The sequence below is a fragment of the Lepisosteus platostomus genome, chromosome 27, assembly GCF_059453375.1.
Source record: "Lepisosteus platostomus isolate fLepPlt1 chromosome 27, fLepPlt1.hap1, whole genome shotgun sequence".
Taxonomy (NCBI): domain Eukaryota; kingdom Metazoa; phylum Chordata; class Actinopteri; order Semionotiformes; family Lepisosteidae; genus Lepisosteus; species Lepisosteus platostomus.
This window is the reverse complement of record NC_142637.1, coordinates 6,103,358-6,121,789: the sequence shown is the minus strand read 5'-3', so window position 1 is coordinate 6,121,789 and position 18,432 is coordinate 6,103,358. Positions and strand designations below refer to the sequence as shown.

The 18,432-nt window shown below is 44.8% G+C and overlaps 1 protein-coding gene across 12 annotated transcripts in view; it reads left to right on the top strand.

The window, feature by feature from the left end:
- LOC148639153 (unconventional myosin-IXb-like) overlaps nt 1-16,171 on the top strand; it is an 81,114-nt gene extending 64,943 nt beyond the window's left edge. For 6 of the 12 annotated variants that reach the window (XM_088622130.1, XM_088622137.1, XM_088622134.1 and 3 more), the window contains 16 exons: nt 9-142; nt 1,616-1,806; nt 2,080-2,187; nt 2,602-2,775; nt 3,119-3,163; nt 3,368-3,479; nt 4,448-4,521; nt 5,165-5,354; nt 5,512-5,640; nt 6,029-6,134; nt 6,345-6,476; nt 6,982-7,105; nt 7,618-7,665; nt 10,310-10,425; nt 11,427-11,554; nt 12,356-16,171. In XM_088622130.1, the coding sequence (XP_088478256.1) occupies nt 9-142; nt 1,616-1,806; nt 2,080-2,187; nt 2,602-2,775; nt 3,119-3,163; nt 3,368-3,479; nt 4,448-4,521; nt 5,165-5,354; nt 5,512-5,640; nt 6,029-6,134; nt 6,345-6,476; nt 6,982-7,105; nt 7,618-7,665; nt 10,310-10,425; nt 11,427-11,554; nt 12,356-12,843 (2,299 nt within the window). In that variant the 3' untranslated portion in view covers nt 12,844-16,171. Of the gene's footprint in view, nt 1-8; nt 143-1,615; nt 1,807-2,079; nt 2,188-2,601; nt 2,776-3,118; nt 3,164-3,367; nt 3,480-4,447; nt 4,522-5,164; nt 5,355-5,511; nt 5,641-6,028; nt 6,135-6,344; nt 6,477-6,981; nt 7,106-7,617; nt 7,666-10,309; nt 10,426-11,426; nt 11,567-11,673; nt 11,797-12,355 lie in introns of all 12 variants that reach the window. The other 6 variants (XM_088622138.1, XM_088622131.1, XM_088622141.1 and 3 more) reach the window with 6 other exon arrangements.
- The last annotated feature ends 2,261 nt before the right edge of the window (nt 16,172-18,432 follow it).

Sequence of the window (18,432 nt, the reverse complement as noted above, 5' to 3'; positions counted from 1 at the left end):
CGTTCCAGATCGGGGTTCTTGAGTAAGATCCTGCGGAAGCATGGCGACCGGCGACCTCAGAGGGACCCCCAGACTCCCGACGAGGGGGAGCCAACCACGCCCCAGTCATTGGAGGCGCATGTGGCGTTGAAGATACCAGAAGGTAAAGACCCAAAAAAAAACAGCTAAATTCATCAAGTGCTCTAGAAGATGAGAAGGGTTACGGATGATGCAGAGCTTTTTCATTCTCATCAGTTAGGAGCTTTGTAGCTGGAGAATACAAAGATTTTCTTTTGGTCCACAATGTGGCACAGAAAAAATGTTCCCCCGTGCTTTATGTGGGGGAGGGAGGTTTGACCTTCAGAAGTCCGTGTTTTCTTGGACTTGAGTTTAGAATCATTCAAAAATGATTCTGGGGCACTGGCTCTGTATTGTCATATCTGGAAACTGCTTAGCCTCACCAGCGGAGGAATTCTCCCTGTCCTTCTTCAAGGACACACGGAGTTCATTTTGTACCACAAAAACAAGACATCCATAGCTCTCCTGTTTATTTCCTGCAGCTATAAGCATCCCTATTCTGTCCTTCCCCTGATCGATACCTCAGGAAGCAGTTTTGTGACATATAATGTGATCCCCATACCCCTGTGTGTTACTGCTAGGCAATAAGGAGAAAGATAAAAGCATTGAAATGGTCCTTTCTTTGCAGCTGCAAGATGTAATGAAAGATGCATCATCACAGAATGTCCACGTCAGTCACAAAATTCATTTCTCCCACATGAAAGTGGAAATTCTTACAGCATGCTTTGTGCCATATAATTAAAAAGATGCATGTGTGGATACTGCTATATTTTTCCCCTTTTAGTAGTTTTTTTGAAAGCTAGTCCCTAGCATAGCCTTGCAGTCATTAAAGTGATATTCTACTGCCCTCTAGTGGTTTTCAGTTTTTTTCCCCTGAAGGTACAAACCAGGCTCTCCTATTCCCATCATCTTATTTGGAAGGGGGTTGCAGAAAGAACAGAAGAGTTAATAAACACGTTTCAGCCTATGAAACTGAGGCCCCCAATAAGTGAAATGTCCTTATTTATATAAGTGAAGTATATTTACAGTGTTTTAAAATGTTTTACATAAATCCATCCGTTTCTTCGGCACTCTGAGCATTTTCATTCCCTACTAAACCTCTTTTCCAAAAGAGGATTTAAGCCGCTTTAGGCTTTAAATCCTAATGGCAATTGCAGTCAAGAAGCTTCAGCTGGTATCTGCTGGTGACCAGGACCTTCCAGTTAGAAACGTATCAAAGCGGAGACCAGTTTATTACAGCGTCGCTTTTAAAGTGAGCGTTTGCATTCTCCTGGTCCTCAAGTTGCCAGTACAGCGGTTCGTACCGATTTTAAATACCAGTTCCGCGCATTGCAAAACCAGTCGCTCATTTCTACTGGAGCCAGCTGGAATTTCCCATCGGAATGGCAACAAGTATGGAAGCGAGCAGAGATTCCGCCTTTGTTCTCTCCCTGTTCCATGAAAGAGTGGGTAACGGAGGAGCGGAAGGCATTATGGGTCAGTGAGTCTGTCTTCTTCTCTCCTCTTCCTCGCTGTCCTCCGTTCGCTTCGCACCCCCCCCCCCCCACCCCTGTTGCAGCCACAGCCCACATCCCGCCACCGGCGTCCGGTTCCCAGCACCCCAACCCCGCGGGGACCCAGGCCAAGCGCAAGGGCACCATCAAGATCAGCCGCGCCACGCGGGTCTCGGAGCAGTGGAACGCCTCGCTGGACCGCCAGATCAGCAACGCCAACGAGCTGCGTCACCTGGACGAGTTCCTGGGCAACCAGGTGAGGTCTCCCTCCCGCAGGTCCCGAGCGCCCAAAGGCCCCGCCGTCTTTGTATTTCCACGCCAAAATGCAGAGATCGAAGTGCTCGTGGGGCAGAGCTTGCGCGCCCCGTACGCGGGTCACCGTGTTGAAACGGGTGCGATTTTAGGACCCGGTGGCTCCCGCTGCTCTGGGTACGGCGCTCAGCAGTGTGGCGTGCCAACGGGCCGGGACTGCGGGGCTGGGGTGTGACCTGGAGGTTTTTCGCTCTCTCTCTCTCCCCCCCTCTGCCAGGTGAACGAACTGCGGTCGAAAGGGAAACAGCTGTCGGGCACCGAGCTCATTTTCATCACCGCCACCACCGAGTTCAGGAAATTCATCAAGAGCATGTACTCTCTGCAGGTGGGTCCTTTCTGTTGTTGATGACCCGATTCCTTCCCGCCGTCCGAAGTCATGCTGGGAGGTTAATTGTCTCCTGGGTGAAGTGGCCCTGGTGTGAGTGCGCTTCTGCTGGCGTCTGCCCTGTGATGGACTGGCGTACTCGTCCAGGATGCACCCTGCCTCTCACCTGTTGCTTGCTGGGTTAGACTCCAGCTCCCCTGCGACACCTGAACTGGAAGAAGTGGTTAGAAAATGAATGGAACTGCTCATTCCATTGCTGCTTGAGTTATCCCAGGGTGCTTTATGACAGTAACCCCGGACAAGCCAGCAGTTTTCCACAGAGACTGAACAGTTCACTTGAGTATCTGATAAGATTTTGGTGAGAACAGTCTAGGTCTTAACCTGCAGAATGTCTTCCTTCTGTTGGGCTGACAGAAGCTGCAAATGGGTTACAAGGGGCTGATGAACCACTACAAGATGGTGGTGCACACTCAGGCTACGGAGAAGCAGAAGGAGTCAGAAGTCCACCTGGTGGTCAATCTATTCCAGTCGGTCCTGGATGGGTTCATCCGTGGAGAGATGAAGAGGGAAGAGGGGGAGCAAGCTAAGGTAAAGGGGATACCACAGTGGAAAAAACTCTGAACTGCGTTTTACCTTGAGGGAGTGTGAGCTTAAACAACCAGGTGTCCTGTAAACATTTGTAAAAGTAAAAGCATAACTTGGGCGGTGTGTTTTGTATAACCTTCTAGCTTAAAGATGCATGTTTAAGACTTCAATGTGGACGAGAGCATCTTCCTAAGGAAGTAATGAAAGAAGGGTAATTAATCGGGTTTTTTAGGTACTTCATTTTTTAAATGTTAACCTACAGGCCCAGTTTCAGTTGGGCAGCAGTTTTGTAAGTAATGAACATGTAGTGACGCTCATACTTATTTCTGAGATTTTTTCATTTCAGCCTGCAAAAGCTCAGAAGAAGAAGAGGAGGAAAAAGGACAAATTTGTAAGTGCGCCAGCACCTCATTTTAATCAATAAATGATTTTAAAAAATACCCTTTAAAAATGTTTATAACTTTTTTTTTTGCTAAAATAAATGCTCATAAGTGATGTTGGTAAACAGTAGCAAAAAGTCTTGTTAGAATATCTGCTTCTACTCTTTTCTGGGTAGTAGCTTTCCAGGATTTTCACTTTGTCAAATCTGTTTCAGAAGGAAAACTATATGGACCACATATTCAACACGTACCAGGTGAACATCATGCAGTCCTGTGATCAGTGCAACTCATTCATCTGGGGCATGGAGAAGGCCTATATGTGCACAAGTGAGTATCAGGAGCTAGATTCATCCAGTGTAATACCGCGTATTATAAATGTCCTGAGATTCTTCAGCCTACACTTTAAATTGTAATTATGTAAGCTTATGATTTTTATATTTCTGATTTGAAGCAGTGGTTGATTTGTACGGGTGTATGCATTGTACCGTGGAGTAATCAGCATTTTAAGCATTAAAGGGATGCAGTGTTCCAAGCTTAAGAATCCTGTTTCAGATTGTAAGGAAAACCATGCCTGAACTGGTCTGAAACTGAGCCCTGCCTGGGTGCATGGACAGATGGGGGAAAGTGTGGTGTGGTCTTGTCTTCCCTGTTGGCGAGAAGCAGCTCAGGAATCGATGGCGACAGAATTATTAAATTATTAGCGGTGCTGTTTTTGTTTGGGGTTAGAATGAATCCGTGTTGATGAGTGCATTTCAAACCACAATGGAAGTAAAACAGTAACATGTAAAAATTCCAATTCACATCATAAAATTTCCAGGTGTGAGAAGCGCCTTGTTGTGCAAGGAATGAGGCAACAAAATTTCTGGTGAGGTGAAGCAGCCCTATTACATTGGAAAGAAGCAGGCTTGTGAACACATGTCTTTTAATCCAGTAAAAATATGGCTCTCAACTGCGAGATTGTTTTGCCAACAAATACTACTTGTTAGCTCTGCATGAAGATTATACTGGAACATTTCTGTGGTGAAATGTCTGCTGCACAACCTGTACTGTATTCGCTCGGCATCGCATTACATGAGTCATCACAGAGACTAGTGAGCATGACATCACGTCACAATTTACACAAACTCTCAACATGGTGAATATCCAGTCTTTTTGCAAAGTTCACTATTTTGTGATTGATTCAGAATGCAAAGATTTAATCACTGGACGGAGAAATTGTGACTGTTGTTCCCCTTTAAAGTACTAGAATATCTTTCACACACTGATTTTTTTTGTTTTGCGCTTTTTTTCTTCAGTGTGCAAAATGGTGTGTCACAAGAAATGCATCAGTAAACTCCAGACAAGCTGCTCTTTCTATTGTGCAAAAAAGGTAAGAAGCATTGCAGGAAAAAGCCTAGCAAAGATTTGATTATTTCTATTAAGATTGTTTTTATAAAGAGTGAAGCAGACAGTATGACGTCACACATGCTGCTTATAGTTGATGTTTAAGGATAAAGGCGTGTCTTATTTAAGCATTTCAAAAGTAACAGGAAAAAATAGTAAAAGTAGTTTAAAAGCAGAAAAACAAGTTGAGTGATGACGTTCGTTACACTAAAGTTTTTGAGGAAAGCCATGCTCTGTCAGGAAGCTCAGCATTTTTCTAGCTTGATAATACATGCCCTCACTCGAGTGGAATAACTTCACCAGCAGTGTTAAAAGTAAAAATTGCATATAAACTGTGCATTGCCTTACCCGAGACTGCACAAACCTCATGTCTGTCAGTCTTCTCAAGTGGTTTAAAACCATACATCGTCCGGCTCAATTTATTTTTCTTAGGTAGGTGCTTTAAGGGTAAAATTATTAACTGAACACTTCATGGCTAAATTTTAAGATGTAGTCTTCCCTTAACATTGTGTTTTCAAAGGACGGGCTCTACGTCGTTGGTTGTGTACGTTTGTGTTTTTTTGCGTCGGTGTTCCTTTTCGTCTCTCGTTCCAACGTTGCTACGCGTTCCGTGTGTGTGTTTGCGGCAGAGCGAGGAAGAGTCGGGATCGCACTTCGGCGTCCGGGTCTGCGCCCTGACCAGCAGCAAGAACCCCGTGCCGGAGGTCCTGTCCATCCTGCTGGAGCACGTGGAGATGAACGGCCTGTACACGGAGGGCATCTACCGCAAGTCCGGCTCGGCCAACCGCATGAAAGAGCTGCACCAGCTCCTGGAGTCTGGTGAGTCGCAGGCTTTCTCCTTGTTATCCTGCTGGGCTGGAGACGAGACGCCAGCAGCTCGCTATCCTGAGCCCACAATGGGTTCTGCATACTGGAGGAGGGAAGAGGTCAAATCAATCTTTTTTTTTTTTCCATCCATATAATTTATTTTTTGCAGACCCTAACACAGTAGTCCTGGACAATTACCCCATCCACGCAGTCACGGGGCTTGTGAAACAGTGGCTGAGGGAGCTGCCCGACCCGCTCATGACCTTCGAGCATTACAGCGACTTCCTGCGGGCTGTGGGTAGGTCCAAGGTCATAGGTCGCGGGGCTGGATAGGAAGGATGGGTTTGGGGAAGGAGCAGTCAGATGCGTTTAGTTGTTGCTTCAAAGAGGATTTATGTGGAGCTCTTTGTGGTCTAACGGGGTTGTCAATATATTCAGGAAGTCTTATGATGCTGCCATAATTTAGGGTATATAGAATTTAGAGGTTGTGTTAAAAACCAAAACCAGATTCTTGATTGTGAATCGGCAAAGCAGGAAAGCTGTAAACGTGTTATTGGAAACGTGTTTTGAGTAGAAATGCCTGTGCTTAAATGAGTGAAGTAAATGGGTAGGGAAAAAAAATTAGTGCGGAAAAAAATGGCACCGTTTTCCATGGCAAATCCTCACCTGTCTCTCCATCCCTGCAGAGCTGCCCGAGAAGCAGGAGCAGATTCAAGCCATCTACAAAGTCCTGGATCAGCTTCCTCCGGCCAACTACAACACCCTGGAGAGACTGATCTTCCATCTGGTCACGTAGGTCTCCCCTGCCGCTTCTGTGGGGTGCACTGGTAAAACTGAGGCCCAGTTATTCCGGTTCACACCAAGGTGCAGGTTTTATTAAAAGGTCCCAAAATTCAACTCAACTGTACACCTGCATATTCAACGGTTTCCCCCAAAGCATTAAAATTACTGGAATACCTGGACATTGATTAACACATAAGGAATCCAACCTCTTTCTTGTAGGGTGGCCAAGCACGAGCAGAGCAACCGCATGTCTCCCAACGCCCTGGCTATTGTCTTTGCTCCTTGTATCCTGCGATGCCCGGACAGTGCTGACCCCTTTACCAGCATGAAGGATGTGGCCAAGACAACGACGTGAGTTTCTGGGGCTCTTCCCCAGCTGCAAGGCTCGGGAACATCCCAGCGGTCCAAATGCAGGATTCCTTCCAAGTGGCTCGGATTCCAGTTCCATATTCGAGACAATATTATGGATTTGTAAACGGTCTTCTTGGAGAATCAGATTGTATTTTGCATGTCTTTTAGGTAAACGAAAGCTATACAGAAGTCAGTGTTTATCGATCAGGGATATGTTCAAGCATAACGCACCCTTTGTTAATTGAATTATGGAGATGCCGTGTTCACTATTCATGTGTGGTTCAAACTGCTGGAAAGCCCTAAATCCTTAAAGCACAGAATGTTGTGTTTGGCTGTTTTCTGTGGATTTAAATTGAGTTATTATTCAAAGCTAAAGGACAATTACCTTAGGTAATCATAAGTCCTGCAGCAACTATTTTAACTTTCGAACAGCGACTTTGAGAACAGTGAGATTTTTATTTGCCACGTGATCGATCGATCGCCTGCTATCCGTTCCCTCTTGCAGCTGTGTGGAGCTCATCCTAAACGAGCAGATCAGGAAGTACAACGAGAAGATGGAGGAGATTGAGCACCTTGAGGAGGCTGAAGCCCTGGCACAGAGACAGCTCAAGCTGAAGAGGCAGAACACGGTAATTCTTGATAAATGGCCAAGTCAGACTGACCAGATAGCTGCAGGGTGAGACAGGTGCACCTCTGTTGCAAGCAGCAGCACGAGCAGCTAAACTCAGGATCTGCCAGAAGTTGCATACTTTGGGGAAAAACAGGAGAATACCAACACAAAGTATAGAGCCCAAGCTAAACAATAGTTTAAAACAAGTATTGCCTTTTGACATCGGTAGCAGGAAATGTCAGTGTTTTTATCTTTCACTGACTCTTTACGCTTTTGTAGTTCCTGGAATGTAATGTGACAGGTTTGCTGAGCGCCGATAGTGTCCAGCTTTTCTGTTTAGCTGAACTGTCAGCCAGGCTTTTTCGTCTTCTGGACTATTAATCCAATTTGGAAAAACAAAAGTCTCACAAAAGCCAGGGCCTCTCATTTTCCAAGCGTGATTGAGTAATTATTGCTGTGATAGTGTCGGCCGCCGCTGCACCCAAGTGTAACCTGGTTCGTTTTTCTCTGATTCTCCTCCTCTTCCTGTAGCACTGGCTTGTGCCGCTCAGGTTCTCCTCTACTTACAGAGGAGCGGTGGTATGTATCGGACCCGGCTCGGTTTTCTCGTGGCAGAAAAAAAACCCCCACACAGGGCTGTTCTCCACCTTCACTCTGCATGATGTGGAACGGTTCACTCCTCGTACTAACGTCATCAAGCTGCATGGTTTTTTCTGATGGTTGTCAGTGGTAGAGATAGGTGGGGGGGGTTCAAAAGAGGAGGTTCTCTGGGTGTCATCTGAGTTGGAGCACCCTTTCAGTGGATTCAGGCATGTTGGTAAGGATGTGGCCTATTTCCATCTGCTCATCACTCTTGTGACAGCAGTGGAGGAGGCAGTCTAGTAAAAGCCCCCCCAAACCCCTCGTGTTTACCATTGACGGATCGCACGCCCCCTGGATCCAAGGCATTGGCACCTGAGATCATGCGATTGTCATTTTCACTGGGTCTCGTCCGTGACCGAAAACCAAGCTGAACAAAGTTCAAAATTTAGCCAATAAAAGAAAACGTGCCATTTGCTACATGGGATTCAGAACAATTTCTGCAGATTGCTGATGACGTGCTGATTTTAGAACCTCTTCTCCAATACCACATGGCAAGCGTTTCTAAACAAGATGGCTCTGCCGGAGTCTGACCAGTAGTACCTTCTCTGAAGCTTCTGAGTTTTCAGTCGAAGTTTGCCGATTTAATTTTGCCTGGGAGATACAAGATTCCCTCCCCTGTGTGAAAGGAAGTGGGGGGAAGGGGTCTTATCTAATCCTTGTGTGTTTACTTAGTTTAAGTATTAGCTGTGGCTCCTTTCCTATTTTTTCTATTTTGTTTTCTCAGGTACCTTTGTTAAAAGGCTTTAATGAAATGACCATTTGCAAGGATTTTTCCAGTGGATGGGATAGTGGTCATGCAGACTGTTGCAGATGTGTTGGGTTTGGAGTGGGGCTGGTTGTCCCTGATTCAGTTGATTTTAGTAATGCTTCAGTTCATTAAATTTCCTAGGTTTGGTTACTTTGAAAAAGCCTTCTTTAACAAACATACCACTCTCCCGAAACGAGTTGGTGGTGATCTGCATAGAATCTTCCATTTCTTTCAGGCCATTCACTGCTTCTAAATCCTTTGGTGTCACAGTCTACAATTTGACTTAATGAAATAATTTTGAGATCTTTATTTTGGAATATAAAGCCTGTAAATAAGCCGTGAAGTTTGTGTGGCAGTCAGCCTGATTTCTGTTCGGAATAGCAAACCTGCCAAATATATTTTGCCATGGAATGGCATATTTGAATGATAAAAGGTATTTTCCATTCGTGAATCCCCCAAATATCAGTGGTGGTATTCCTCTAGCTTTCTAGCTAGACTTGTAAACCGCATATTCAAAAATGAGGCCGAATACTCGGTATCCACGAGCAAATAGCAGGACTTGGGATGTGAAAATGGGATGAATAATTCCAGGAGGCACAGCTGCTTTTAATCCGAAACTACAAAACCGCAGTTTGGTTAAGGAATGTGAAAGAAATGGGTGTTATAAAACATAGATGGGAAGAAAACTTGCTCCACTGCAGTTTAAAAGCAATAGCAAAAATTCAGGGATTTGGGAAAACTATAGACCATGTTTGGTCTTCTTGCTGAGACAAAGTTTTTACCGATATCTTGATTTTTACGCTTAATATGTATGTAAGGCATAGGAGAAATCCTAATGCATATAAACAGTATTCAGAATTTGCGTTCTAACTCCTGATATTAATTTAACGAGAATTACTTTATAATACATACAATTCTGAATACTTTGGCACTGTAAATGTCCTGAACTCTAAATATCTCCCTCTTTCATGCTAAAACTGTACATGCAGCATACAAACAGGTTTTTATGCTGCACGTACAGTTACTGCCATATTACTGTAGGAGAGTCCACAACCTGGTGCTTCACACCGGTTTAAGTGTTTAACAGACATTTCTCTATCTTTAATTACTCTTCCCGGGACTTCATCAATATTGTGAAGGCAGATTTTGATTTTTTTAAACCCATTAATGCACAATTTACCGGTGCTTTTGTTTCACCAAACATAGCAGCGTTCTGAAATGCATGCCACTGAAAACAGTTGACCTGAAGTATGCCTCATGACATGTGCTAACCAAACTGTAGTCAGCAATTGCACGTTCGCACTTAAAACAGAATCCAACCTTAACACTGATTCTCCAGCATTTGTTTGAGCCTCATGCACTTTGAATGTCTCCATCTCTTCCTGCACGTAACCCATAAAGAACCTGATTTGAGTGACCACTCTGGAGCTGTTAGTCATTCACTAATGCTGGATAAAGCAAAGGCAACATCAAAACATCGATTAATTGCAGTTTTGCCACTACTTCACAAACTAACACAGGAACCTCCAACAATGGTTTTGCACAGTCCCAATCTTGTGTGTTTTCTAGGCTACCCGTTTTTCAGAATTTGAAAGACACAATCATTTAAGTGTGTTTGGATCTGGTTTTAGAGTCTCCTAAATTTCTCCATTGAATGAGTCACACGCTTAGCTGCTCACGCACTGTACCCGGGTGTTGAGTGATTTAATGGTTACCTGTAAAACCACAGGTTGGCGACCTCGTGCACTAACACAGAAAGGGGGGGGGGAACCCGCCCAGGGAAACTCTGAAGTGTTTCGTAAAGACTGTTTGTTTGCATCCATCTGCTCCAAGGTGAATGAAAAACGGTCTTCGGATCTGGGGGTGGTACCGGAGAACCAACCTACGGACTCGGACGTGGAGGCGGAGATGACGCTCATGGCGCGAATCAGGTCTATCAAGCAGGAGAAGTAAGTGACTGGGGAACCAACATCGTTAATCGCTGGGCCAGACGCTTCTTACTAACAATTTTTGTAATCCTGCTCCTAGACATCTTCTCCCCTCCCAAAGGTTTTTTTTTGTGTTTGTTTCCTCATCAGACCTGTTGGCTTTGTTCCATCGTGTTTGCACAGCTTGCCAGAGGGGGCAAGAACGATCAGGCAGATATTTACGCAATAAACACTGCGCTTTGGCTGTTGGAAACGTTGGTGATTTTTCACAAGACTTTCTCCACTCCCAAACAAAAACCCCTTTGTATTGGAATCACGTGTGCATAGATCGGAGCAGTACCTTTTGTGTCCAGATAGAAGCACTGCTTCAGCATACTGCTGGTCTCAGCTGGATCACCCTGCAACTCACAACTGGCAGCCCACTGAAGCTCAGCAAATGTGATCGGAGTTATTTCCTCCTGGGAAAGCAAAGCCTGCTGCAGCCTCAGTGGTCAGTGGGTCCAGTGGGGGGCGCTCACCCTGTGGTCTGTGTGGGTCCCAAAGCTGACGTATAGTGAGGGGAACACTATACTGTAAAAAAAAAAAACACACCTTCCTACGGATGAGACATAAAACTCTAAATAACATTAATATAAGCATTAATGATCTTGACTCTCTGATCATTAAAAATCACAGGGCACTTCTTGAAAAGAGTAGGGTAATTACCCTCAGTGTCCTTGCCACCTTGCCATTTTCCTCCAGCCTTTACCAGTCATGACCTCCCGATAAACCACATGTATGAACTGGCCTTGTCACTCTTAGAGCTGGTGTGTGGGAGCGTACTGGCGCATTTTGGCTGTCATTGCCCCGTTCCAGGTGGGGCTGCCCACTGGTGGTGGTGGAGGTTGATCCCCCTTCCCCGTGAAGCGCTTTGAGTGGAGAGTCCAGAAAAGCACTACAGAAGTGTGAGGATTATCATTATGATACAGATGGGCATTGGTATTGGGATCATCCTCCGTGTGTTTTCTCCCCTCCTTTCCTAGGGAGGAGATCACGTACCGGCTGCCCGACCTGGAGCAGCCCGGTTCGGACCAAGAGAACATGGACTCGGAGGCGTCGGTGAGCTCGGAGAGCCTGCTGGACGACAGGCCGGTGAACTCGGACACCGAAGGTCAGTATTAAGGTACAGTCGCCACTTTTTTTCTATTCATTTTTTTTTCTAACCGTGTCGATCCGTGTTTTTTATTTGTCCACCCCCCCCTCCGTGTCTGTGACTCTCGTTTGGTCCAGGTCAGAGGAAGACGGCGGCGGGCGCCGATCTCCGCGTGCCGACGGGCGACCTCGCCGTCCGTTCCGTTTCAGGTCGCGCCGTTCCCTGAGCCTGCAGCGCAGCGGGACCCTTCAAGTGCCCAAGTAGATGCAAATGTTGTTGCTTTTCTGCAGCTGATCCTTTTTGCCTATAGGTTGCTCAGAACCTTTTGTCCAGTACGCATAGCAGTGACATCCTTCGGATTACCCACTCTCTCCAAGTCCTTTCTCAAAACCAAGCAGGACCCAGCCCTTCCCTAATACAAGAACATCAACATGTTTTTCTGCGATTCTGACTGCTTTTTCTCAATTTCACAAACCTATTTTTTTTAAGTGTAGACAGAAACAATTTTTCCCATTCTGAACACGAATGGTATTGATATCGTTTTCAAAAACCTAAAGCATGTCTGCTGGGTACAATACCTTTAAATATGTGTGACTTTATCAACTGCAGATGCAGGTGGTATGTTATTGGTGGGGTTCTCGGCACCTTGACGTTCATAGCGGATCATTTTTCACTGTTTTGGCCTGAAAATTAACGAGGTGGGATAAATGGACGGGTTGGTGGCGTCTTTCGTGTTGTGCAATGTGGCAAGGCTTATTGGCATGGCCCGATTCTGCAGATCCTGGTTCTTAGATGTCCCTCCTTTTTTTCCCGATCTAGGGATGGCGAAGAGACTGAAAAATCTGCGAGCGTCCTGTCCGCCCCAGCCCGCCGTCCAGCCCCCAGCAAAAGCCGACCGGCCGCCGCTGCCTCTGCGTGTGTGCTCCGACTCCAGCCTGCTCCGCGCGGCCGCTCACTCCCCGCCCCCGCCTGCGCACACCTTCCGGCTGCACAGGCGCACCCCCGTCCTCCCCACCGGCAACGTCCGGCTGCCCCCCGGCGTGCTGAGCCATCCCGCCGTCGCCGCCCAGGGGATCGCGCCGCCGCTGCGGAACGTCAGGACGCTGCAGCTGGTGAAGCGCCGGGAGCAGCCGGCGCGCCGCAAGGACAGCATCCAGTCCCTGTACGTGCTCCCCGGCGCCGAGCCCTTCCCCTCGGGCCCCGCCCCCTGCGACCGCGACCCCGCCCCCATGAGCCGCGACTCCGCCTCCACCGCCCACAGGCGCTTCTCCAACCCCGACATCTCCTACATCGACGGCGAGGCTTGAGGGCGGATTTCCGTGCATTCGCCTTGTTTTTTTTTTTACTGCTATCGGGAGGAAAGGTTGCAGGATTTTGCATCACCAAGCACTTTTGTACCTTATTCAGTTTTTCAGAAAAAATGCTGCATTCGGATGTTGGGGGGGGGGGGCCCCCCAGAAAAACACTTTTTTAATAACCGAGGGAGAGGACCTGCCCTTTTCTCTCCTTCCTCGAAAGGGACTACCTTAAATATATTGATCTGCTCATCTGCACCTCCCCTTGCCTGTTTTTAAAAAACTCTTTTTAAGTACTGTTGGAGAGGACCAAAAGAGTGCTCGAACTCGCTTCCAAATTGTGCCTTATTTTTTTTTAATTCTGACTTGTAAAGAAGCATGTTTATTTTAACCGAGGAGATTGGGGAAATCTTTCCTTGCAGTGGGTATCTGGTTATTTTTGCTACTTTGTTTTTTTCCTGTTATAGGACAAGATCTTTGACGAGTCAATTGCATTTATTACTTCAGCTGCGCCTTGTCTGCTGTGGGCTTCCAGCACCATCCCCGCTCCTTTTGGTTACATAGCTAGTGTAAAACTGAGAGACGTTACACAGAAGAAGGGGAATGCTATTTCTTCAAAGGGAGATGTAATTTAGCAATGGAATGTCAGGTGTAACACTAGCTGGAGTTCGTTTTCAGAAATGGCCATGTTTCTGCACAAAGCTACTTCATAGTTGCCCTTTTGGTTTTGTAAGTCTCTGGAATATTGGAAGCCTTTTAAATTTGAGGCTTTGTTGTTATTAATATAGTATTTCCTTTAAACCATGCTGTTTTATTCTGTCAGTGCTGTAGCAGACATGATGGCTCCTTCACCTTCTCACTTCGTCCGCCATCACTGGGGTTAGGGGAAATCCATTCAGAAGCCTTTTGTAAGGGCAGAGGGTTCAGATATGTGCGATGAGAATGCTCTTGTGCAAGACCCATAAAGCCAACAATGGTGGGGAATAATACCTGGAATCTGCCCCCATGAACATTTTTTATCCTTGTATAGACTGGGAATAAATCTGTATATCAATTTTCCATAACCCACTGTCTTTCACTGCCGGTGTTGAGCGGTGGCATTTTCTTCGGGAACAGGGGAACTTTGTACAGATTGGTGGTGGTCGTGCTGAATCCAGCTCTCGGATTTCTGAATCTGCATGGCCTCAATCCTGTCTGTCACGCTGTGCTGATTTCTGCAGTAATGCCCTCAGAGTGCTTTGACAAGCAACTTGATTTAGTTAGCCCTAAATTCACTTGTCCCTGTTGCATGTCAGACCTGACTGTTTCCAGATGTGCTTGTGTTTTCGCTCTCTGGAAACCGGAGTAAAACTGTGGACAGCTTTCTCTCTCCAGTTCATCTCAGGGCTAATGAAATTGTCTTAAAGTGGTGGTGCTTTTAACACCTATACAGTTCTGTACTCTTTTGTGGAAGTGTCCATCGCCCAATCATGAATTTGACTAATTTTAATTAACCTTTTTCTCGTACAGTGAACACGGGTATTTGTTAGCACCAGTCCAGGACTCTGAAGTTGGGCATAAGAAAGAACAGGTATTGGTTTGTTTACAGGTTACAAAGCAGTTGCCGTGTATTAAAGTTATCTGCTGCATTGTCCCAAATGTACTTGTGCAGTAATTACAGTGATGTTCGTCTCTTTTCCACCTGGGATACACCCTGTAACAAATGGTCCGCATCTCCGATCCAGCAGGAGAGCCCCATTAAAAAGATATTAAATGTCCCCTGCAGTCCTGTGCCCTTTAACAAAACTGCTCTGCCTGCTCTCCCCAATCCAAACCGTTGCAGCAACAGAGATTAATGAGCAACCTTTTTGTATCCCATTAACGCTTAATATCATCCCCCGGAACGATGCCACATAAAGAAAAAGAGCACATTTCCAGTGCAGGTGCTTTCTAATGAATGTCTCTTGGTTTGTATTAAGCTCAGTATAACAACCGACTTTAGCCTGTCGGTATACACAGCTGCTTTAGTGCTGTGCACATCTGTCACAGTCCACTTCCTTCCTGCTGGGTGGGTCACCAGCTGTCAAGACGCCAATGACAAACCTTCTGGGTAACACTTTATTTAGGTGTACATTGTAAGTTATCGCAGAAAAAAGTATGAATGTTAGCATGTATAAAGGCATGAAAACGTGTTAGGCATTTCTTACTGGGGGAAAAAAAAGGTTGTATGTACTGATACTGTGCAGTGGTTAATTAACCAAGATGCTACGTGACAGGATGTTAGTGAAATAACTAAATTATAATGTACTCCTAAAACGTGGTGTTACCTCTTTTGTCAGAGTTTAATAAAGTTTTTAAGCATTCATATATCTGAATTCACAGCCTCCCCCCACCAAATGGTTTTCCTGACAGGTGTTTTTTTTAGGAGGGTGTGCATTGTTGGAATTGCTGCGATACCTCTTCCACTTTTTATAAGACCAAATCCATTTCCACAATGGATTGGAAATAAAACAAGTTTATATTGGGACCTTATCGGTTCTGGGTTGATTCAAAGTGAATGACAATCTCCTGTTGTGAAATAAAGCACTTAACGCTCGAGTATAGTTTTCTAAACTTTAGTGTCGGTGCCTTTCCCGTGCTTCTTAGTAATAGTCTTTTTTTTCTCATTTCCAAGTCAACACTACCCTACCTGCATACTCGTCTTCAGTGTTGAGAAAAATGGAGCCATCATGCAATACTGAGGCACCTTTCACCAGTGGAGAATAATGGCTGCACAGGCTCATCGAGCAGAGTACCACAGTCAGGGTATATATGGTGGTTTTGCACATTCAAGAACGTTTTCCAGTGACGCACATCGATTACCTTTCTGATGCTCAGCTTCCTTGCGAGTTATTTTGTCAGCGGCAATCTGCGCAGGATGTACACGTTCTTATTTCCTTTTATTTTTTCTGTTTAACGTGGTTCTTCTTTTCTCAGTGTATGAGAGTATAAAACTTGTTTATTGATGCTTAGTGTACAGAAAAGGGCTCTGGGAACCAAGGTAGAAGACAGCCACAGCGTAAAACTTTAAACGAACCTTAAATGTCGCTCAGAGACTGCAGCCTGCAGGTGTTCTTCTATGGCTGAGTATCCAGATGTATAAAAGAAATGCAGTGCTGAACTGTAAAATCCACTTGACTTTATTGCACATCTATAAATGGTATTTTTGCTCTGCAAACCAGGATATCCATCATGGAGCAAAGCATAGAAATATTGTTAAAAAATGAAAAAGCAACATGACTGCCCGAATGTTCAGTTTTATTTTTAGCAGTTTTCAGTGCCCAAGTAGGTATTTGAAAATAAAGTAGATGAGTGACTGTAAGTGTTTGGATGTCTGTGCCTCAACCCCCAACCCCCCACCACCACATGTAAAGACCAACCACTTGAAATTCCAAAAGTATGTTTTGCTGGATTATCCTTGTTCAGGGCCGTGAGCCTAGTTATTCAATTCAACCCCCATCTGGACTGGGCTGTTTTGAAAATAAATCCTTTTAAGTAAACGGTGCTCACATCTGTCTGGATTTCCTCAACGTGCATCTTGTTAGCAGCATCTGTGAGTGTGGGAGATACTTTGACAAACTATTATGTAGATGATAATTCAAAACACTGATGTTTGGGGAAAACGACAGTCCCCTGTGTAAAAATACTAGCATGGGTGAGTCATGCTGGAGGCAGTAATTTATTTCAATTCCAAAAGCTTTATTGGCATGACCAATGAGTTTCAATGTTGCCAAAGCATTATACAATTAACACAACTTTTACAATACAGACCTCATAAGACATTTACATACGAACATATGGAGCATTATTGAGAGACCAGCTCACTGTTCCTCAGGCTGTGACAGTAGATCACGTACTGGGCTGCCAATTCAACTGAGCTCCCCCCTCCAGAATCCTGGGATTAGATTTGTTAAATTGGGGAGGAATGTTTGTCTAATCCCAGAATATTTGTCACAGTGCAGTGGGAAAGTGCAGTATCCATTTTTTCCATTAATGCCTCTTTTACTTAGAGCTGTGGTTCCACTCTTGGCCCTGGTGACAAATCCACCTTCTGATTTTCATGATCAGCCTGCCTTCATCAGGTCATTGAAACCTTAATTGATCTATGCTGTAGCTTCAGTTGAATATTTGCATTTTGTTTCTAGTCACAAATTGGGGGTTTTAGTTCACTTTCTAATTCTTGTGATGAAGTCAACAAAGAGTTTGATTGTGTAGCCGAGGGCTCAGCTGGAACAAAATCCAACAGGTGTATGGGTCACCAGGACCGGGACTGGGAACCACTGACTTGGAGGATATGTGATGGGGTTTTTTCTTTGGTTTCTGAGGTTCATACAAGGGTTTCATACTTTGGAAAGTCAATTTTCTGAGTCTACTGTGTGTAAACACTTGTGCCGTCATGTGAGTATGAATAACCGGAAAAACAGTTTTCATCAAGGCGCAAAGGAACAAGTAAAGGCTTATTCATGGCTGAAAAGAGAAGAAAGAAAACGCAACGATTCGGCTGTGGAGCCTTCTTTGGTTGACACCCGAAGAAGGCTCCACAGCTGAAACGTTGTTTCCTTTCTTCTCTGTTCAGCAGGGAATAAACTTTTACTTGCTCCTTTGCAGCCTACACATGCTGACACAGCTCCTCTACTTGAGCTGTTCCATCAAGGTGTTCTTTTTCTTTAATGTACACTTGACACATTCCGATCATACTTGGTCTGATGTCTGATCCTTCTTCATGAGCCGCAGAACAAGCTTTCAGTGCCCGTGTTTTGGTGCAGCAGCTCTGAAACATTCTTGATTTGAAAGGTGTAGGGGGTAAAGTTGTTTGACAATCTCCCATTGAGTCTTATTAGAAGCACCTGGAACTGAAGTGCAAACCCCTGTATTTGGCACCGGAGTTCTCGTGTTTTAGCATTTTTATAGATCAGAGGATAAATAAGCTTCCCAACTGTGATGGGAGTGCTGTAGTTGGATTAAATGAATTAAACTGGACTAGTTAAATGCTTTTTAAATATATTTGACCTGATTTCTGAGGACCTGCAAAATGCTGATAGATTATGGCTAGAGCACGAAGAGTATTCTCTGTAAATTGGTTTTGAAAGGAGTTACCAGAGGGAGTTCCACAGATCCATTTGCTGTCATTTTAACATGTTGAAAACATGAGTTTTAGCCTTTTTTTCTTGGGTTTCAAATTCTTGTATTTCAGTGCTCGATTATCTTCTAATCGAGATATTAACCTTATCTGATGGTGAAATCCAGGTGTGGATTGAGGAGAGAAAAAAAGGTATGAAGGCAGTAAAATTGTTTGCTTTTGGATTTACATATCTGTACTCTGGGCTGATAGAACAGTGGAAAAACAAATGGATTGTCTATACCAACTTCAATGAGCTCTTTGTGCACTAGGTTAGATGTAAATAGGACCATATATGGTATTAAACTGTGTAATCTTTTTATGGTGCAATTGCAGTCTAATCTGTGGAAGTTCTAAAGCAATAGGTTTTGTTACAGTCCTCTTAACCACAGTTCTTACTTTTAAAAAATTAAGCATTTCATTAGTCTGGAAAAGTCCTTTTAAATTTATCCAGAAATCTAAAA